This window comes from Antechinus flavipes, chromosome 4 (genome assembly GCF_016432865.1).
Source record: "Antechinus flavipes isolate AdamAnt ecotype Samford, QLD, Australia chromosome 4, AdamAnt_v2, whole genome shotgun sequence".
Taxonomy (NCBI): domain Eukaryota; kingdom Metazoa; phylum Chordata; class Mammalia; order Dasyuromorphia; family Dasyuridae; genus Antechinus; species Antechinus flavipes.
The window spans coordinates 183,421,560-183,436,259 of record NC_067401.1 but is presented as its reverse complement, the minus strand read 5'-3'; the positions used below and the strand labels follow the sequence as shown (position 1 = coordinate 183,436,259).

General features: G+C 35.2%; 1 protein-coding gene across 2 annotated transcripts in view; it reads right to left on the bottom strand.

Moving 5' to 3' along the window:
- The window catches only part of LOC127560829 (calponin homology domain-containing protein DDB_G0272472-like), a 101,851-nt gene that overhangs the window by 737 nt on the left and 86,414 nt on the right, over positions 1-14,700 (bottom strand). For both annotated transcript variants that reach the window (XM_051995703.1, XM_051995704.1), the window contains 3 exons: positions 8,423-8,456; positions 6,393-6,490; positions 6,084-6,117 (listed from right to left, as the gene is read on the bottom strand). In XM_051995703.1, the coding sequence (XP_051851663.1) occupies positions 6,084-6,117; positions 6,393-6,490; positions 8,423-8,456 (166 nt within the window). The remainder of the gene's footprint in view (positions 1-6,083; positions 6,118-6,392; positions 6,491-8,422; positions 8,457-14,700) is intronic.

Here is a 14,700-nt window from a genome sequence, read left to right as displayed (position 1 = left end):
GTATTTAGCTAGAAAATTATTTTACTCTGATGAGAGCAAAACTAGACAGCCCTGTAAAGTTATGTAAATACAAACTCAAATGGTCTTACATCCTCTGAAGACAAGATTAATCTCCAGAGAATGCTTCTTTTCATATGAATTTCCAGAGAATGTCTCTTTTCATATACAAACTTAAATGGTCTCACATCCTCTAGAAACAAGATGAATCTCCAGAGAATGTCTCTTTTCATACACAAACTTGAATAATCTTGCCTATTCTTAGATTCCTGTATAAAATAGGCCTTCAGAAAATGTCTCTTTGCAAAACCACTTCTCTCTTGAGAATGGTATTGCCTGCCAAGAAAGCCTTTATCTTGGTGTGTCTCTAACAATAAAAGCTTTTTTTTTTTTTTTTATCACAGCCTTTAAGTAAACGAATTTCCTTTGCTATGAGCTGTGCCCTGGAGAACAAGGAAATCTCTTACCCATTCCTGCCACACCTCTCCTTCATTATGCTTGCCCTCATCAACTCCATCCTTTTGTGCATTCTACTGTAGGAATTGTTTTATAGCATTATTTAAAGGTGTGGAGGGATTTTGAGGAGAGCTCAGGAAACTTTCAGACTTTTCTCCACCATCTTGGCTCCCTTTTCTCAGTTCCCATCTTAAAATGGTGAGAAATGATTAGACCTTAATTAAAATTCCACAGAAAAATGTTCACCTAAGTCTAAATTGCCCTGTAGCACCTAGGACCATAGAAAAAATTCATCCTTTGTTAGCCTATTTTCAGTAGATAAAGGAGAATTCCAATCCTTTTCTTCTCATCTCTCTCAACCAATTACATTAGTCAAAAGTATCTGAGGATGATAATCAGGACTCTTTTTTTTTTTTTTTTTTTTTTTTTTTTTTTACTAGATGCCTCACTAGAAGATGAGGTAAAGATAAGCCCTTGATCTCTTATCACTCCATCAATAACCATTCTGAAGTCCTCATAAAGAAGAAAGCACCTTTATCACTTCAGAGATAAGACGTTTTCTGTACAAAAAGAGACAGCTTGTAAGCCACCTGCCACATCACTACCTCAGTGTGGACACAGATTTAGAAAATCCACTTCCTTCTCATCTCCAAGTGTGATGCAAACCTAAAATAATTGGGATTAACTTTTCTCTTAGATAGTTTGATCTGAGACCAGACTTTGAGCACTTTGCATAAGAAGAGTATAAAAGAAGTTTTTAGGAATTTTGGATTTTTTTTTTTTTTTTACCAATAGTTTTTGTTTTTATCTTTTTGAACTGCTTTTTAATCATCTTGAAAACTGTTTCTACCTGAGGGTATTAGAATAAGATTTTTATTTAAATGCTTTTTTTGTTTGAACCTTTGGGATCTAACTGATCCTTTGTACCAGATGCAAATAGTGACTTAGCTGCCTTCTGAATGATGGGGGTGTGAAACTGTGTTCCTTTTTGAAATTAACACTCTGAAATTCTGTGTCCCTTTGATTCCTGACTCTCCCAGGCTCCATAGAGTCTGTAAGAGAACTTCTCAGGTTGGGCCATTTCTAAGGCAAATCACCTCCATTTATAACTGGATCTCCATTCAAATTCAGGCTGAAAAAGCCTTCAAAGTAATTTCAATTGGGAGATCCTGGTCTGATCAGTTCAAACAGCTCCCAGTCCCCCACCAAGATCTACTCATAAAATAGGTTTCTGTTCTCTCATTTTTTTTGCAGACTGTCCAAAGCCTGCCAGGACTTCTGCCTGCTGTGGAGAGACCCTCTTTCTCAGTGAAAAACCTTTTGTTATTTCCCTAATAGGACTTTGCCACTGAAGAAGTCAGTTTTTCTTGCAAAGCTGACTTCTCATCCAACAATAAACTTCCATTTTTTTGCCACCTAAAACTCTTCAGGTTCGTGAATTATTTCATGAAGGACCTGCTTTGACCAAAAAGGGAATTCCACAACTCTCTGACTGCCACTAGAAACCCATTTCTGAAGTCTTGGTTAATTATGCAGAATTGCTTCAATAAAACTTCATTGCAATAGATCTTATGTTAGTTTTGCATGTGATGAGTTTAATTCCAAACCTGAAAAGGTTTTCTCTTTTCTAGTGTAGAGTTTGAGTTAATGTCTCATTCAAAAAGGCCTTTCCTGATAACCATAAGAATTGAAGTGAGCTAGAGATACTAATCAAGCATCCTTATTTAAAAACAACTTGAACTCACATAAAAAGCTCTCATTCATATTAATGCACAGCATTCCCTAATATAATACTTCAGATACACCATCTTGATCTCAGGCTTTCCTGTTTGCTACCTTAGATCCAGATATAGTCATCTGATTTATCACTGAATGGGAATTTCTTTTTCCTTTTATCTTCCTCTTTTTCTTCAGGGACTGATTGCCAACTCAAAGTACCTTTGCTACTGGTGAAGTGTAGAACAATCTGCTGCCCTGTAGTGCTATAGCATATTCTAGTGTTTTTGACTTATAGACAGAATAGGCTACAGCTCCTTTCCAAAAGGAATTTCCATAATTATATCCCTTCCCATTTTCTTTATTTATCCTTCCATTCTGCCCTTTGAAATTCTTCTGTAAACAAGCTGTCTTTGAAATTGTTAGCAAACCTATCTTTTTCCCTTTCAGTAAATGTTTTGCATATGTTTCTATTTTCCTTTCATTAAGTATATGTTTTCTTCCCCAATAGGTAGTCAGAATCTCTTTGAAGGCAAAGATTTTTTTCTTTATTATCTTTGTATCTCTACTACTTAATATCATGCTTGACACAAAATAGGTATTTAATGAATGTTTGCTGATTAAATAATCTGAAAAGTTTCAAAGGAAAGCTGAAATTGTGACCCAGAGTTTGCTTATAGTCCAGTGAATGTCCCAGGGCACTCTGCCAGCCTTATCTTTTCATTGTACTTTTCTGAAGTATTGGTTTCTTCTATGGCAATAGTATGGCTCAGATGAAATGATGGATACCAAAACAGTTTGTAACGAGTAATTTTGTTGTTCATTCATTTTAGCCATCTCTGACTTCATGACCACAATTGGTATTTTCTTGGCAAAGGGTGATTCCCTTCTTCAGCTCATTTTACAATTTAGGAAACTGAGTCAAACCAGGTGAAGTAACTTGCCCAGGTTCCCAGAGGTACAATAAGTACCTAAGACTAGATTTAAGTCCAGGTCTTTCTGATTCCAAGGCTAGCACTCTACCCACTGAGCTACCTAGCTGCTTTGGGGGAGCTAATAATAAATGACTTATTAGAAAGGATTTGAGGAAGGATTTAAATGTGGGTCTCCTTGACTCCCAACTCTTACATTCTACCCCCTAATCAATACTGACTTTTTAAAGATATATTATTTATAGTAGATGCCAACATTCAAAATTACAGGCTACACCAAGTCTAAACAACAAATCCCATTTAAGAACAATGCCTGTGCAACCACACACATTTATAAGTTCCAATTAACAACCTATGATCATTTTATTATACAAGCAAATATAAATTTATTTTATACTTTATCTACATGAAAATGTACATAATGTGTACATGGGAATGTACTTGATGAATGAACTTGCCCTGTGAGCAAATAGCACTCAATCTCCCCATTGCCTCAACTAGTTCTCTGAGCCTATTCAATATTTATTGAGTTTAATGGAGCATATTCCTGACCCTTGTTGTCTGAGCAATAATGGTGCCAATGCAGATGAAATAGGCTAGACCAAGCTGCCACTATTAAACCCATGCGCACTTAAATATAAAGATTTTCCATGAGCTAGATCATCATTTTTTAAGGCTTTATGCTGTTCCATTTCCAAAGCATTACCAGATCTCCAGCTCCTTTGACTGGGACTTTGACCACTCTTTCCTAACACTTTCTGAATTTTCTGATACTGGTAAATTCTATGGTTTGTTTGCAACATAACATTCTTATTACTCGCTATAATACCCCTTAGGCCATGCCCTTTCTCCACCCAATATCTTCTCTCACTCAATAGACTTGTTAATTATTCAGTCATTGGCACAAAAGGCACCCACAGTGGTTGAGGACTGAACAACTCTTTCCTTTGCCTATTTCCTTTGAGAGTCACCTTGAAGAGGAGACCCTGAAACTCTAAAAATCCTTGAAGGAGAAAATCTCCTTCAACCCTGCCACAGTGAGAGACTGCTCCAGGGAATCAGATAACCTAGGTGGGGCTGGTTGAGTTTTGAGGTAGAGAATTCCAACCCTATTCAAATGTACATCTTCCATTCAATTCAACTCAAGCTGTACTCAGGCCCCATCAAGAGCAATCTCCAGCTCTTAGCCAGCTTGAGTTGTCCCCGCCCCCACTAAGACATTCAATATAAAAGAGCCAAACTAAAACCCTCTCTTTTCAGATATTCCAAACATGCCAAGCTCCATGCTTAGGATGCCAAGGAGCCTCTGTCCACTGAAATATTCTTTTCCAATGTTATCCTCTCTTTATCCTCACCTATTTCCCAAACCAGACTTTAAGCCTCTCTGTCAGGATTTCTAACCTTACTTCCAATCCCCATAATAAACCTCTTTTATCAATCTAGATTTTTGGGTCTGTAAATTCTTTGACAGAGAACCTCTGTACCACCAGAAGAGAGTTCCCAAAACTCCCTACCCTTGCACTGAATCCCAAGGGGTTGCAGGGCAGCCAAACCTCTCCATTTGGTTCCCTGAACCCCAAACCTGCCACTAGACCTCATCATTTAACTCACTGACCACCAGAAACCCTAATCTCATTTTGGTTCCCTAAATCTAAACCTTATCAACCTTACCTTTTTTTTAATGTAAAATATGGTTTTTATTTTTAAATTCATTTTCAGCAAACAAAAATCTTTCTTCTCAATACCCCATATTAAAAAACTCTTTTAAAAATATGTATATAGTCAAGCAAAGCATGTAGGAACATTGGTCATGGCCAAATCAATATATGTCTCAATCTGCACCTTCTTTGTCAGAAGATAGTGTTGGGCCACAGTTCCCTTTTACTGTTCTGTTTCAGTTTCCTTAATTGTTCTGCCTCAGTTTCCCTAAATTGTTCTGCCTCTGTTTCCCTGAATTGTTCTGCCTCAATTCTGAATTGTTCTGCTCAATCCTGCAACACCACACCTCCATCTTAATTATCATGATCAGATAAGGAGAAAGACCTTCTATCTTAGACATCATGACTCCAGACCTTCCCTACTTATCAGAATGTCCAGTGCTTCCCCCGTTCTGTCATTGTTCTGTTATGCCACAGTTCTCTTTTATTGTCCTGACTCAGTCTCCCTAATTATCTTGACCCAGTCCTGACTCAGTTTCTCTGCTTCAGTTTATAATAATCAGCCCAAAGCTCAGTCCTGCAAAACCTCCCTCTTTATCAGAATATTTGATAAGGATAAAAGATCTTATGTTTTAGAATATCAGAATGACTCTCCCCATCCCAAGGTATCCGAATGTCAGATACTGTCTTATCAAGATGCCTCTCCCCATCTCTGGGGTTCCTCCCCACATTAGGTCATCCCATTCCCCATCCCCTGTCAGAACTGGATTGTCAGAGTCCCCTTCCTGCTCTCAGCACCCTGCTTCGCCCCTGCCTCAATCTATCCCAAGTCTGAGCCATGTATATATAGGTCATTGAGAACTCACATTGTTTGCTGGATTCTTGGAGACGATAGTCTCATTCAGTCCTGGGACCAAACCATGGATCCATTTGGTCCCAACACAATCTCTCCCTTTTAAATAAAATATTTAAAAATCTCTAATCTCTATCCTGCCTCAGTTTCTCCAGCATTACATAGATGTCATATTTTCTTTACAAAATCCTAAGATAGCTGCTCCCTTTTTTCTAGGACATATTATAATCATAAAAGAGAAAATATTGGAGAAGCATACTTAATGGGAATATTCTTAAGAGAAAGGACTACAATGCTTACTTTCTTCTTCGGGAAGGAACATTTCTTGTGCTAGGTTAAATTTCAGTTGGACATTTCTTTTTCCTTAATCTATATATTACTGTCTATATGTAACCTATATATTAATACCTTTCTCTGGACACAAGTTCCAATTTGAAAATCAGGTTTGAATTATTTAGCATTATCACTTACCTTCTTCTCATCTTGGGTTTCAGATACCTTTTCCCTGGACAAAGAAGAGAGAGAAGATTCTTAGAATATTTATAGTACTTTAGAAAATTATAATATATTGAGAAGAATCAAATGATTTAATCAGACTCTTATAGAGGCCTGGCTGAACAATATGACCATGTCTTTTCAGAGTTCTCTATAAAATTGTTTAATGGGAAGCTGCTTGACAGGACACAGTTGTGAGGAATAGTTTACATCATATCCCTTTTTTGCAGATCTCAATATATATTGGGAAGTTTTCTCTCTTTTTTGTGGAAAGCAACTACTTACCATTCAGTGACAGCTGATGCCTTTATGGCTCCTACTATGGTTCTTGAGCTGAATCTCACCAAGTTGTGTGTTAAAATAATAGCTTTATTCTCTTTTTCCTAATGAGATAAAAATTATGTCATTCAACGTGACTTATTCCAAACATTTTAAAATAAATTAATTTCTCTCTAAACTGAAGCTATGTGTGTACATACCAACTAATTTGAATCAGTTTCAAAAACAAAAAGATAGTTTTTTATTTATTATTTTTTAAAATAACTTTTTATTGACAGAACCCATGCCAAGGTAATTTTTTACAGCATTATCCCTTGCACTCACTTCTGTTCTGATTTTTCTCCTCCCTCCCTCTACCCCCGTCCCCAGATGGCAAGCAGTCCTTTACATGTTGAATAGGTTACAGTATATCCTAGATACAATATATGTGTGCAGAACCGAACAGTTTTCTTATTGCACGGGGAGAATTGGATTCAGAAGGTATAAATAACCTGGGAAGAAAAACAAAAATGCAAGCAGTTTATATTCATTTCCCAGTGTCATTTCTTTGGGTGTAGCTGCTTCTGTCCATCCTTGATCAACTGAAACTGAGTTAGCTCTCTTTATCGAAGAGATCCACTTCCATCAGAATACATCCTCAAACAGTATTGTTGTTGAGGTACATAATGATCTCCTGGTTCTGCTCATTTCACTTAGCATCAGTTCATATGAGTCTCGCCAGTCCTCTCTGTATTCATCCTGCTGGTCATTCCTTACAGAACAATAATATTCCATAACGTTCATATACCACAATTTACTCAACCATTCTCCAATTGATGGGCATCCATTCATTTTCCAGCTTCTAGCCACTACAAACAGGGCTGCCAAAAACACTTTGGCACATACAGGTCCCTTTCCCTTCTTTAGTATCTCTTTGGGGTATAAGCCCAGTAGAAACACTGCTGGATCAAAGGGTATGCACAGTTTGATAACTTTTTGAGCATAGTTCCAAATTGCTCTCCAGAATGGCTGGATGTGTTCACAATTCCACCAACAATGTATCAGTGTCCCTGTTTTCCCACATCCCCTCCAACATTTCACATTATCTTTCCCTGTCACTCTAACCAATCTGACAGTGTGTAGTGGTATCTCAGAGTTGTCTTAATTTGCATTTCTCTGATTAATAATGATTTGGAGCATATTTTCATATGTCTATAAATAGTTTTAATTTCTTCATCTAAGAATTGTCATATCCTTTGACCATTTATCAATTGGAGAATGGTTTGATTTCTTAGAGTCAATTCTCTATATATTTTGAAAATGAGGTCTTTATCAGAACCTTTGATTGTAAAAATGTTTTCCCAGTTTATTGTTTCCCTTCTAATCTTGTCTGCATTTGTTTTGTTTGTACAAAAGCTTTTCAATTTGATATAATCAAAATTTTCTCTTTTGTGGTCAATAGTGATCTCTAGTTCTTCTTTGGTTATAAATTCCTCCCTCTTTCACAGGTCTGAGAGGTAAACTAAAAAGATAATTTTTTAATAGAGGAAGGTATCTAACTGATGTTTAATTGTTTTGATAAATTTTTTTTAAAAAATGCTTGTTTCAGAATGAGCTAAATGCACCCTGAAATATCTAATCCTTATATAGAGACTGACGATTTGCAAGATTTCCTCAAAATGATCTATGTTCCAGGAAAACATTGCAGTTTTAAAGTTGCCTAAAACTAAAAGAAGCCATCTCAGGATAAGGTTGTCCCTGTGAGAATAGAGGTGGCTGGGAAGGAAGTATGCTGTAGGTCAATACTGTTGGCATTCTATATCTTCCAAGATGGGGCAAAGTTCCTGTGACCAAACTCTAATTCTAATTATTAGAATATGCAATCTTTTCTCCTTCTCAGTTCATGCTCCTTCATTCTAATTCACTTTTTTTGGATTTACACACTAGTAACTAAAGAGCAATCTTACCTTATTCTACTTATCCTACTATTCTAGTTTGAAAAGTGATTTAAAGATTAAGAGGACCTAGATTTGAAGCATTTAAAGATTCTCACTTACTTTCTTGGCTCGAACTGCTCCCATGTCTTCCTCCCTACAAAAATAGGAGAAAGGGTTGGTGTTGTTTTTAACACATATGTTATGTTATATGTTTATATACATATATATGCATACATTCATGTGTATATGTGTTAAATATATATTTGTATGTGTTCTCTATATATAGATATATAAAAATTGATGTCAAATCAAAAGATGAGGTAAATAAGCCTTTGAAATAGAAGCTAGCTCAAGGAAAGGAATTTGAGGTAGAAATCATGCCAGGAGGCAATGGATATCATAGAGAGAAATCAGATTTTTAGTGGAAAGATGAGAACTTGTATTTAATTCCTAATTGTGCTACTTACAACCTGTATTGAAAACAAGTCACTTATTTTCTTCAGGCCCCAATTTATTCATCTATAAAATACGAAGGAAAGGAAGGTGATTTCTAAGATTTCTTCCAGCTCTAAATCTTTTCATTCTATCTTATAGGATTCATAAGATATGAATGATACCTTAGAGACCCTTTACTCCATTTTCCTTATTTTCTTCTTCACTTCTCTGCCAAATAGACTATGAAGGAAACTATATGAAACTATAAAACAAGTGATATAATATGTCCTGTGGGAAAATTTTCTTCCATTTTACCCTTTAAATAAAGTCAGGATTAAATAAAAAACCTTGATGAGACATAAATCATCTCTGTGGGCAATGGAGAGAGGGGATGTATCTTGCTGTGTTTTTAGGATAAACCCAGTTAGTAATTTTGACAATATTAAAAGATTGGTTATTTGATTGTAGGAAATTTATGAGTCTAGGAGACTTATGGGATAATGAATTGACTATTTCCTCAATTTCTAGTTACATATGGAATAGTTAGAGATGGAAAACTACTTGGTATATATAGTAGATAAGAAAATGCAGATTATATATTATGTAACTCATGGCCCATTACCAAAACTCTCAGCTCACACAGACTGATTTTAGGAGCTTTCTTTGAATTTCTGTGTAGTCCTTCTCTGAAAGATCAAGGTAAGAGACTATAGTTCAGGTATATTAACTAAAACTGAACTTGAGGTTAGGGCCAAAACAAAGACTTCCTCAGTTGGGCCATGAAGACTCAATCTAAGGTAAACTCATTTCACATCTGGAAAATCTACCAAGCAGATAAAGGTGAAGAAGAAAATTACCTCATCATCAAGAACTTGTATGACACAATAATTAAGTGGACTGACCTTTCAGGTGAGAATCAGAAATAATGGAAGTCTGGTGTGATGTATTTGCAATCCTGAAATATGAAAATAATCAGGGGAAGCTCTCCAGTATTACAGATGTATATGGTGTCAGAAGGCAAAGAATTATACAGAGTACAAAGTTGGAGAGGGATTATGAGCTGAATTAGAAAAGAATGCTTCCACACAAGAGTGAATCACAAATTCATAGCATTAAAATAGGACATAGTTGACACTGATGATATTTATTGCAACTATCTAGGTGCACAGACCATCTCATGAAACAGTCAGTTTTCAGAATTAGAAACAAGCAAAATAATGGTAGAATAACTAGTACTCAGTTCTCTGTGGAAACATCTACATATGGGGGAGGAGAAGAAAAGTGGGGCAACTGATAGAATCAAAAGGCTGTTTTAAGTACTATCAAATGAGTTGTTTGATCAGCCACTAGTTCTTCAACCAGTCTCAGCATTAGCTATATACAGCATAGAAGACAGAATAGAAGAAGAAAAGTAGTAGCAGGCAGTGGTGAAACCTTGGAGCAGAAGGCATAAAAGAATCCCTGAGATAATGTAATGGATGTCTAGGAGGGCCACGACTACAGGTTCCAAAGTGAATCCACACTATTCCTTTTCCATCCCCACTTTCACAAACTCTACTGGTTCAATATTTTTTAAAATGATTTTTATTCATAACTTTTGTTTTTACTATATTTCTGAGTATATTCGTCCTCTCTCCACTATCCAGTGAGACATCATTTGTACCAAAGAAACAAATATTTTATGGTATCAACAGTTATTCTGAATGGAATTTCTCTTTGTATCTCTTGCTGTTGGGTTTTGTTGGTGATGTATAAAAATGCTGAGGATTTATGGGGATTTATTTTGTAGCCAGCTACTTTGCTAAAATTATGAATTATTTCTAATCGCTTTTTATTTTTTTTTTAATATTTATTTAATAATTACTTTATATTGCCGCTCGTTTCTGTTCCGATTTTTTTTTCCCTCCCTCCCTCCACCCCTTCCCCTAGATGGCAAGCAGTCCTTTATATGTTGGATATGTTGCAGTATATCCTAGATACAATATATATTTGCAGAACCGAACAGTTCTCTTGTTGCATAGGGAGAATTGGATTCAGAAGGTATAAATAACCCGGGAAGAAAAACAAAAATGCAGATAGTTCACATTCGTTTCCCAGTATTCTTTCTTTGGGTGTAGCTGCTTTTGTCCATCGTTTATCAATTGAAACTCAGGTTTCTTTGTCAAAGAAATCCACTTCCATCAAAATATGTCCTCATACAATATCGTTGTCGAAGTGTATAATGATCTCCTGGTTCTGCTCATTTCACTTAGCATCAGTTCATGTAAGTCTCGCCAGTCCTCTCTGTATTCATCCTGCTGGTCATTTCTTACAGAACAATAATATTCCATAACACATATACCACAATTTACCCAGCCATTCTCCAATTGATGGGCATCCATTCATTTTCCAGTTTCTGCCACTACAAACAGGGCTGCTACAAACATTTTGGCACATACAGGTCCCTTTCCCTTCTTTAGTATTTCTTTGGGATATAAGCCCAATAGAAACACTGCTGGATCAAAGGGTATGTACAATTTGATAATTTTTTTGGGCATAATTCCAGATTGCTCTCCAGAATGGTTGGATTCGTTCACAACTCCACCAACAATGCATTAGTGTCCCAGTTTTCCCGCATCCCCTCCAACATTCATCATTGTTTTTTCCTGTCATCTTAGCCAATCTGACAGGTGTGTAGTGGTATCTCAGAGTTGTCTTAATTTGCATTTCTCTGATCAATAATGATTTGGAACACTCTTTCATATGAGTGGTAATAGTTTCAATTTCATCCTCTGAAAATTGTCTGTTCATATCCTTTGACCATTTATCAATTGGAGAATGGCTTGATTTCTTATAAATTTGAGTCAGTTCTCTATATATTTTGGAAATGAGGCCTTTATCAGAACCTTTAACTGTGAAGATGTTTTCCCAGTTTGTTGCTTCCCTTCTAATCTTGTTTGCATTAGTTTTATTTGTAGAAAGGCTTTTTAATTTGATGTAATCAAAATTTTCTATTTTGTGATCAGTAATGGTCTCTAGTTCATCTTTGGTCACAAATTTCTTTCTCCTCCACAAGTCTGAGAGATAAACTATTCTATGTTCCTCTAATTTATTTATAATCTCATTCTTTATGCCTAGGTCATGGATCTATTTTGATCTTATCTTGGTATATGGTGTTAAGTGTGGGTCCATGCCTAATTTCTGCCATACTAATTTCCAATTATCCCAGCAGTTTTTATCAAATAATGAATTCTTTTCCCAGAAGTTAGGGGCTTTGGGTTTGTCAAACACTAGATTGCTATAGTTGACTATTCTGTCTTGTGAACCTAGCCTTTTCCACTGATCCACTAATCTATTTCTTAGCCAATACCAAATGGTTTTGGTGACTGCTGCTTTATAATATAATTTTAGATCAGGTACAGCTAGGCCACCTTCATTTGATTTTTTTTTTTCATTAATTCCCTTGAGATTCTCGACTTTTTATTGTTCCATATGAATTTTGTTGTTATTTTTTCTAGATCATTAAAATATTTTCTTGGAAGTCTGATTGATATAGCGCTAAATAAATAGATTAGTTTAGGGAGTATTGTCATCTTTATTATGTTCGCTCGGCCGATCCAAGAGCACTTAATATTTTTCCAATTATTTAAGTCTGACTTTATTTGTGTAGAGACTTTTTTATAATTTTGCTCATATAATTCCTGACTTTCCTTTGGTAGATAGAATCCCAAATATTTTATGGTATCAACAGTTATTCTGAATGGGATTTCTCTTTGTATCTCTTGCTGTTGGGTTTTGTTGGTGATGTATAAAAATGCAGAGGATTTATGGGGATTTATTTTGTAGCCAGCTACTTTGCTAAAATTATGAATTATTTCCAATAGCTTTTTAGTAGAATCTCTGGGGTTCTCTAGGTATACCATCATATCATCTGCAAAGAGTGATAGTTTGGTTTCCTCATTGCCTACTCTAATTCCTTTAATATATTTCTCGACTCTTATTGCCGAGGCTAGTGTTTCTAATACGATATTAAATAATAATGGTGATAGTGGGCAACCTTGCTTCACTCCAGATCTTACTGGGAAAGGTTCCAGTTTTTCCCCATTGCATATGATGCTTACTGATGGTTTTAAATATATGCTCCTGACTATTTTAAGGAAAAGTCCATTTATTCCTATGCTCTCAAGTGTTTTTATTAGGAATGGATGTTGGATTTTATCAAATGCTTTTTCTGTATCTATTGAGATGATCATATGGTTTTTGTTTGTTTGGTTATTGATATAGTCAATTATGTTAATAGTTTTCCTAATATTGAACCAGCCCTGCATTCCTGGTATAAATCCTACTTGGTCATAGTGTATTATCCTGGTGACGATTTTCTGTAATCTTTTGGCTAATATTTTATTTAAGATTTTAGCATCAATATTCATTAGGGAGATTGGTCTATAATTTTCTTTCTCTGTTTTCAGCCTACCTGGTTTAGGTATCAGTACCATGTCTGTGTCATAAAAGGAGTTTGGTAGGACTCCTTCAATCCCTATTTTTTCAAATAGTTTATTTAGCATTGGAATTAATTGTTCTTTAAATGTTTGGTAGAATTCACATGTAAATCCATCTGGTCCTGGGGATTTTTTCTTAGGGAGTTGATTGATAGTTTATTCTATTTCTTTTTCTGAGATGGGACTGTTTAGGATATTTACTTCTTCCTCTGTTAGTTTGGGCAAGCTATATTTTTGGAGGTATTTTTCTATTTCATTTAAGTTGTCGAATTTATTGGCATAAAGTTGGGCAAAGTAACTCCTAATTATTGCTCTAATTTCCTCTTCGTTAGTGGCGAGTTCTCCCTTTTCATTTTTAAGACTAACAATTTGATTTTCCTCTTTCCTTTTTTAAATCAGATTTACTAAGGGTTTGTCTATTTTGTTGGTTTTTTCATAGAACCAACTCTTAGTTTTATTAATTAATTCAATAGTTTTTTTACTTTCAATTTTATTGATCTCTCCTTTTATTTTTAGAATTTCAAGTTTAGTGTTTGACTGGGGGTTTTTAATTTGTTCCTTTTCTAGCATTTTTAGTTGCAAACCCAATTCATTGACCTTCTCTTTCTCTATTTTATACAAATAGGCCTCTAGAGATATGAGATTTCCCCTTATTACCGCTTTGGCTGCATCCCATACATTTTGGTATGATGTCTCATTATTATCGTTTTCTTGGGTGAAGTTATTAATTATGTCTATGATTTGCTGTTTCACCCAATCATTCTTTAGTATGAGATTATTTAGTTTCCAATTATTTTTTGGTCTACTTCCCCCTGGTTTTTTGTTGAATGTAATTTTCATTGCATCGTGGTCTGAAAAGGATGCATTTACTATTTCTGCCTTACTGCATTTGAGTTTGAGGTTTTTATGTCCTAATATATGGTCAATTTTTGTATAGGTTCCATGAACTGCTGAAAAGAAAGTGTATTCCTTTCTGTCTCCATTACATTTTCTCCAGAGATCTATCATATGTAACTTTTCTAGTATTCTATTTACCTCTTTGACTTCTTTCTTATTTATTTTGTGGTTTGATTTATCTAATTCTGAGAGTGCAAGGTTAAGATCTCCCACTATTATAGTTTTACTGTCTATTTCTTCTTGCAGCTCTCTTAATTTCTCTTTTAAGAATTTAGATGCTACACTACTTGGTGCATATATGTTTAATATATATAGTGCTTCATTATCCATGCTACAAAGAAACAAATAGGAAAATCAAGTTAACAAAATAGTCCAAAAAAATGAACTGAATCTGACAGCATATGTAATGTTTTACACTCATAGTCTCCACTTCTGCAAAATAGAAGAAGGGCATTTTCTCATTTTCTTAAAACAAAATTTAGTCTTTATATTTATACCTCATTTAGCTTTGGCCTTTGTTATTTTTTCTACTGTATTGTTGGAGTTTTTGTATTTATTGTTTTCTTTGTTCTCTTTACTCAGCAATTT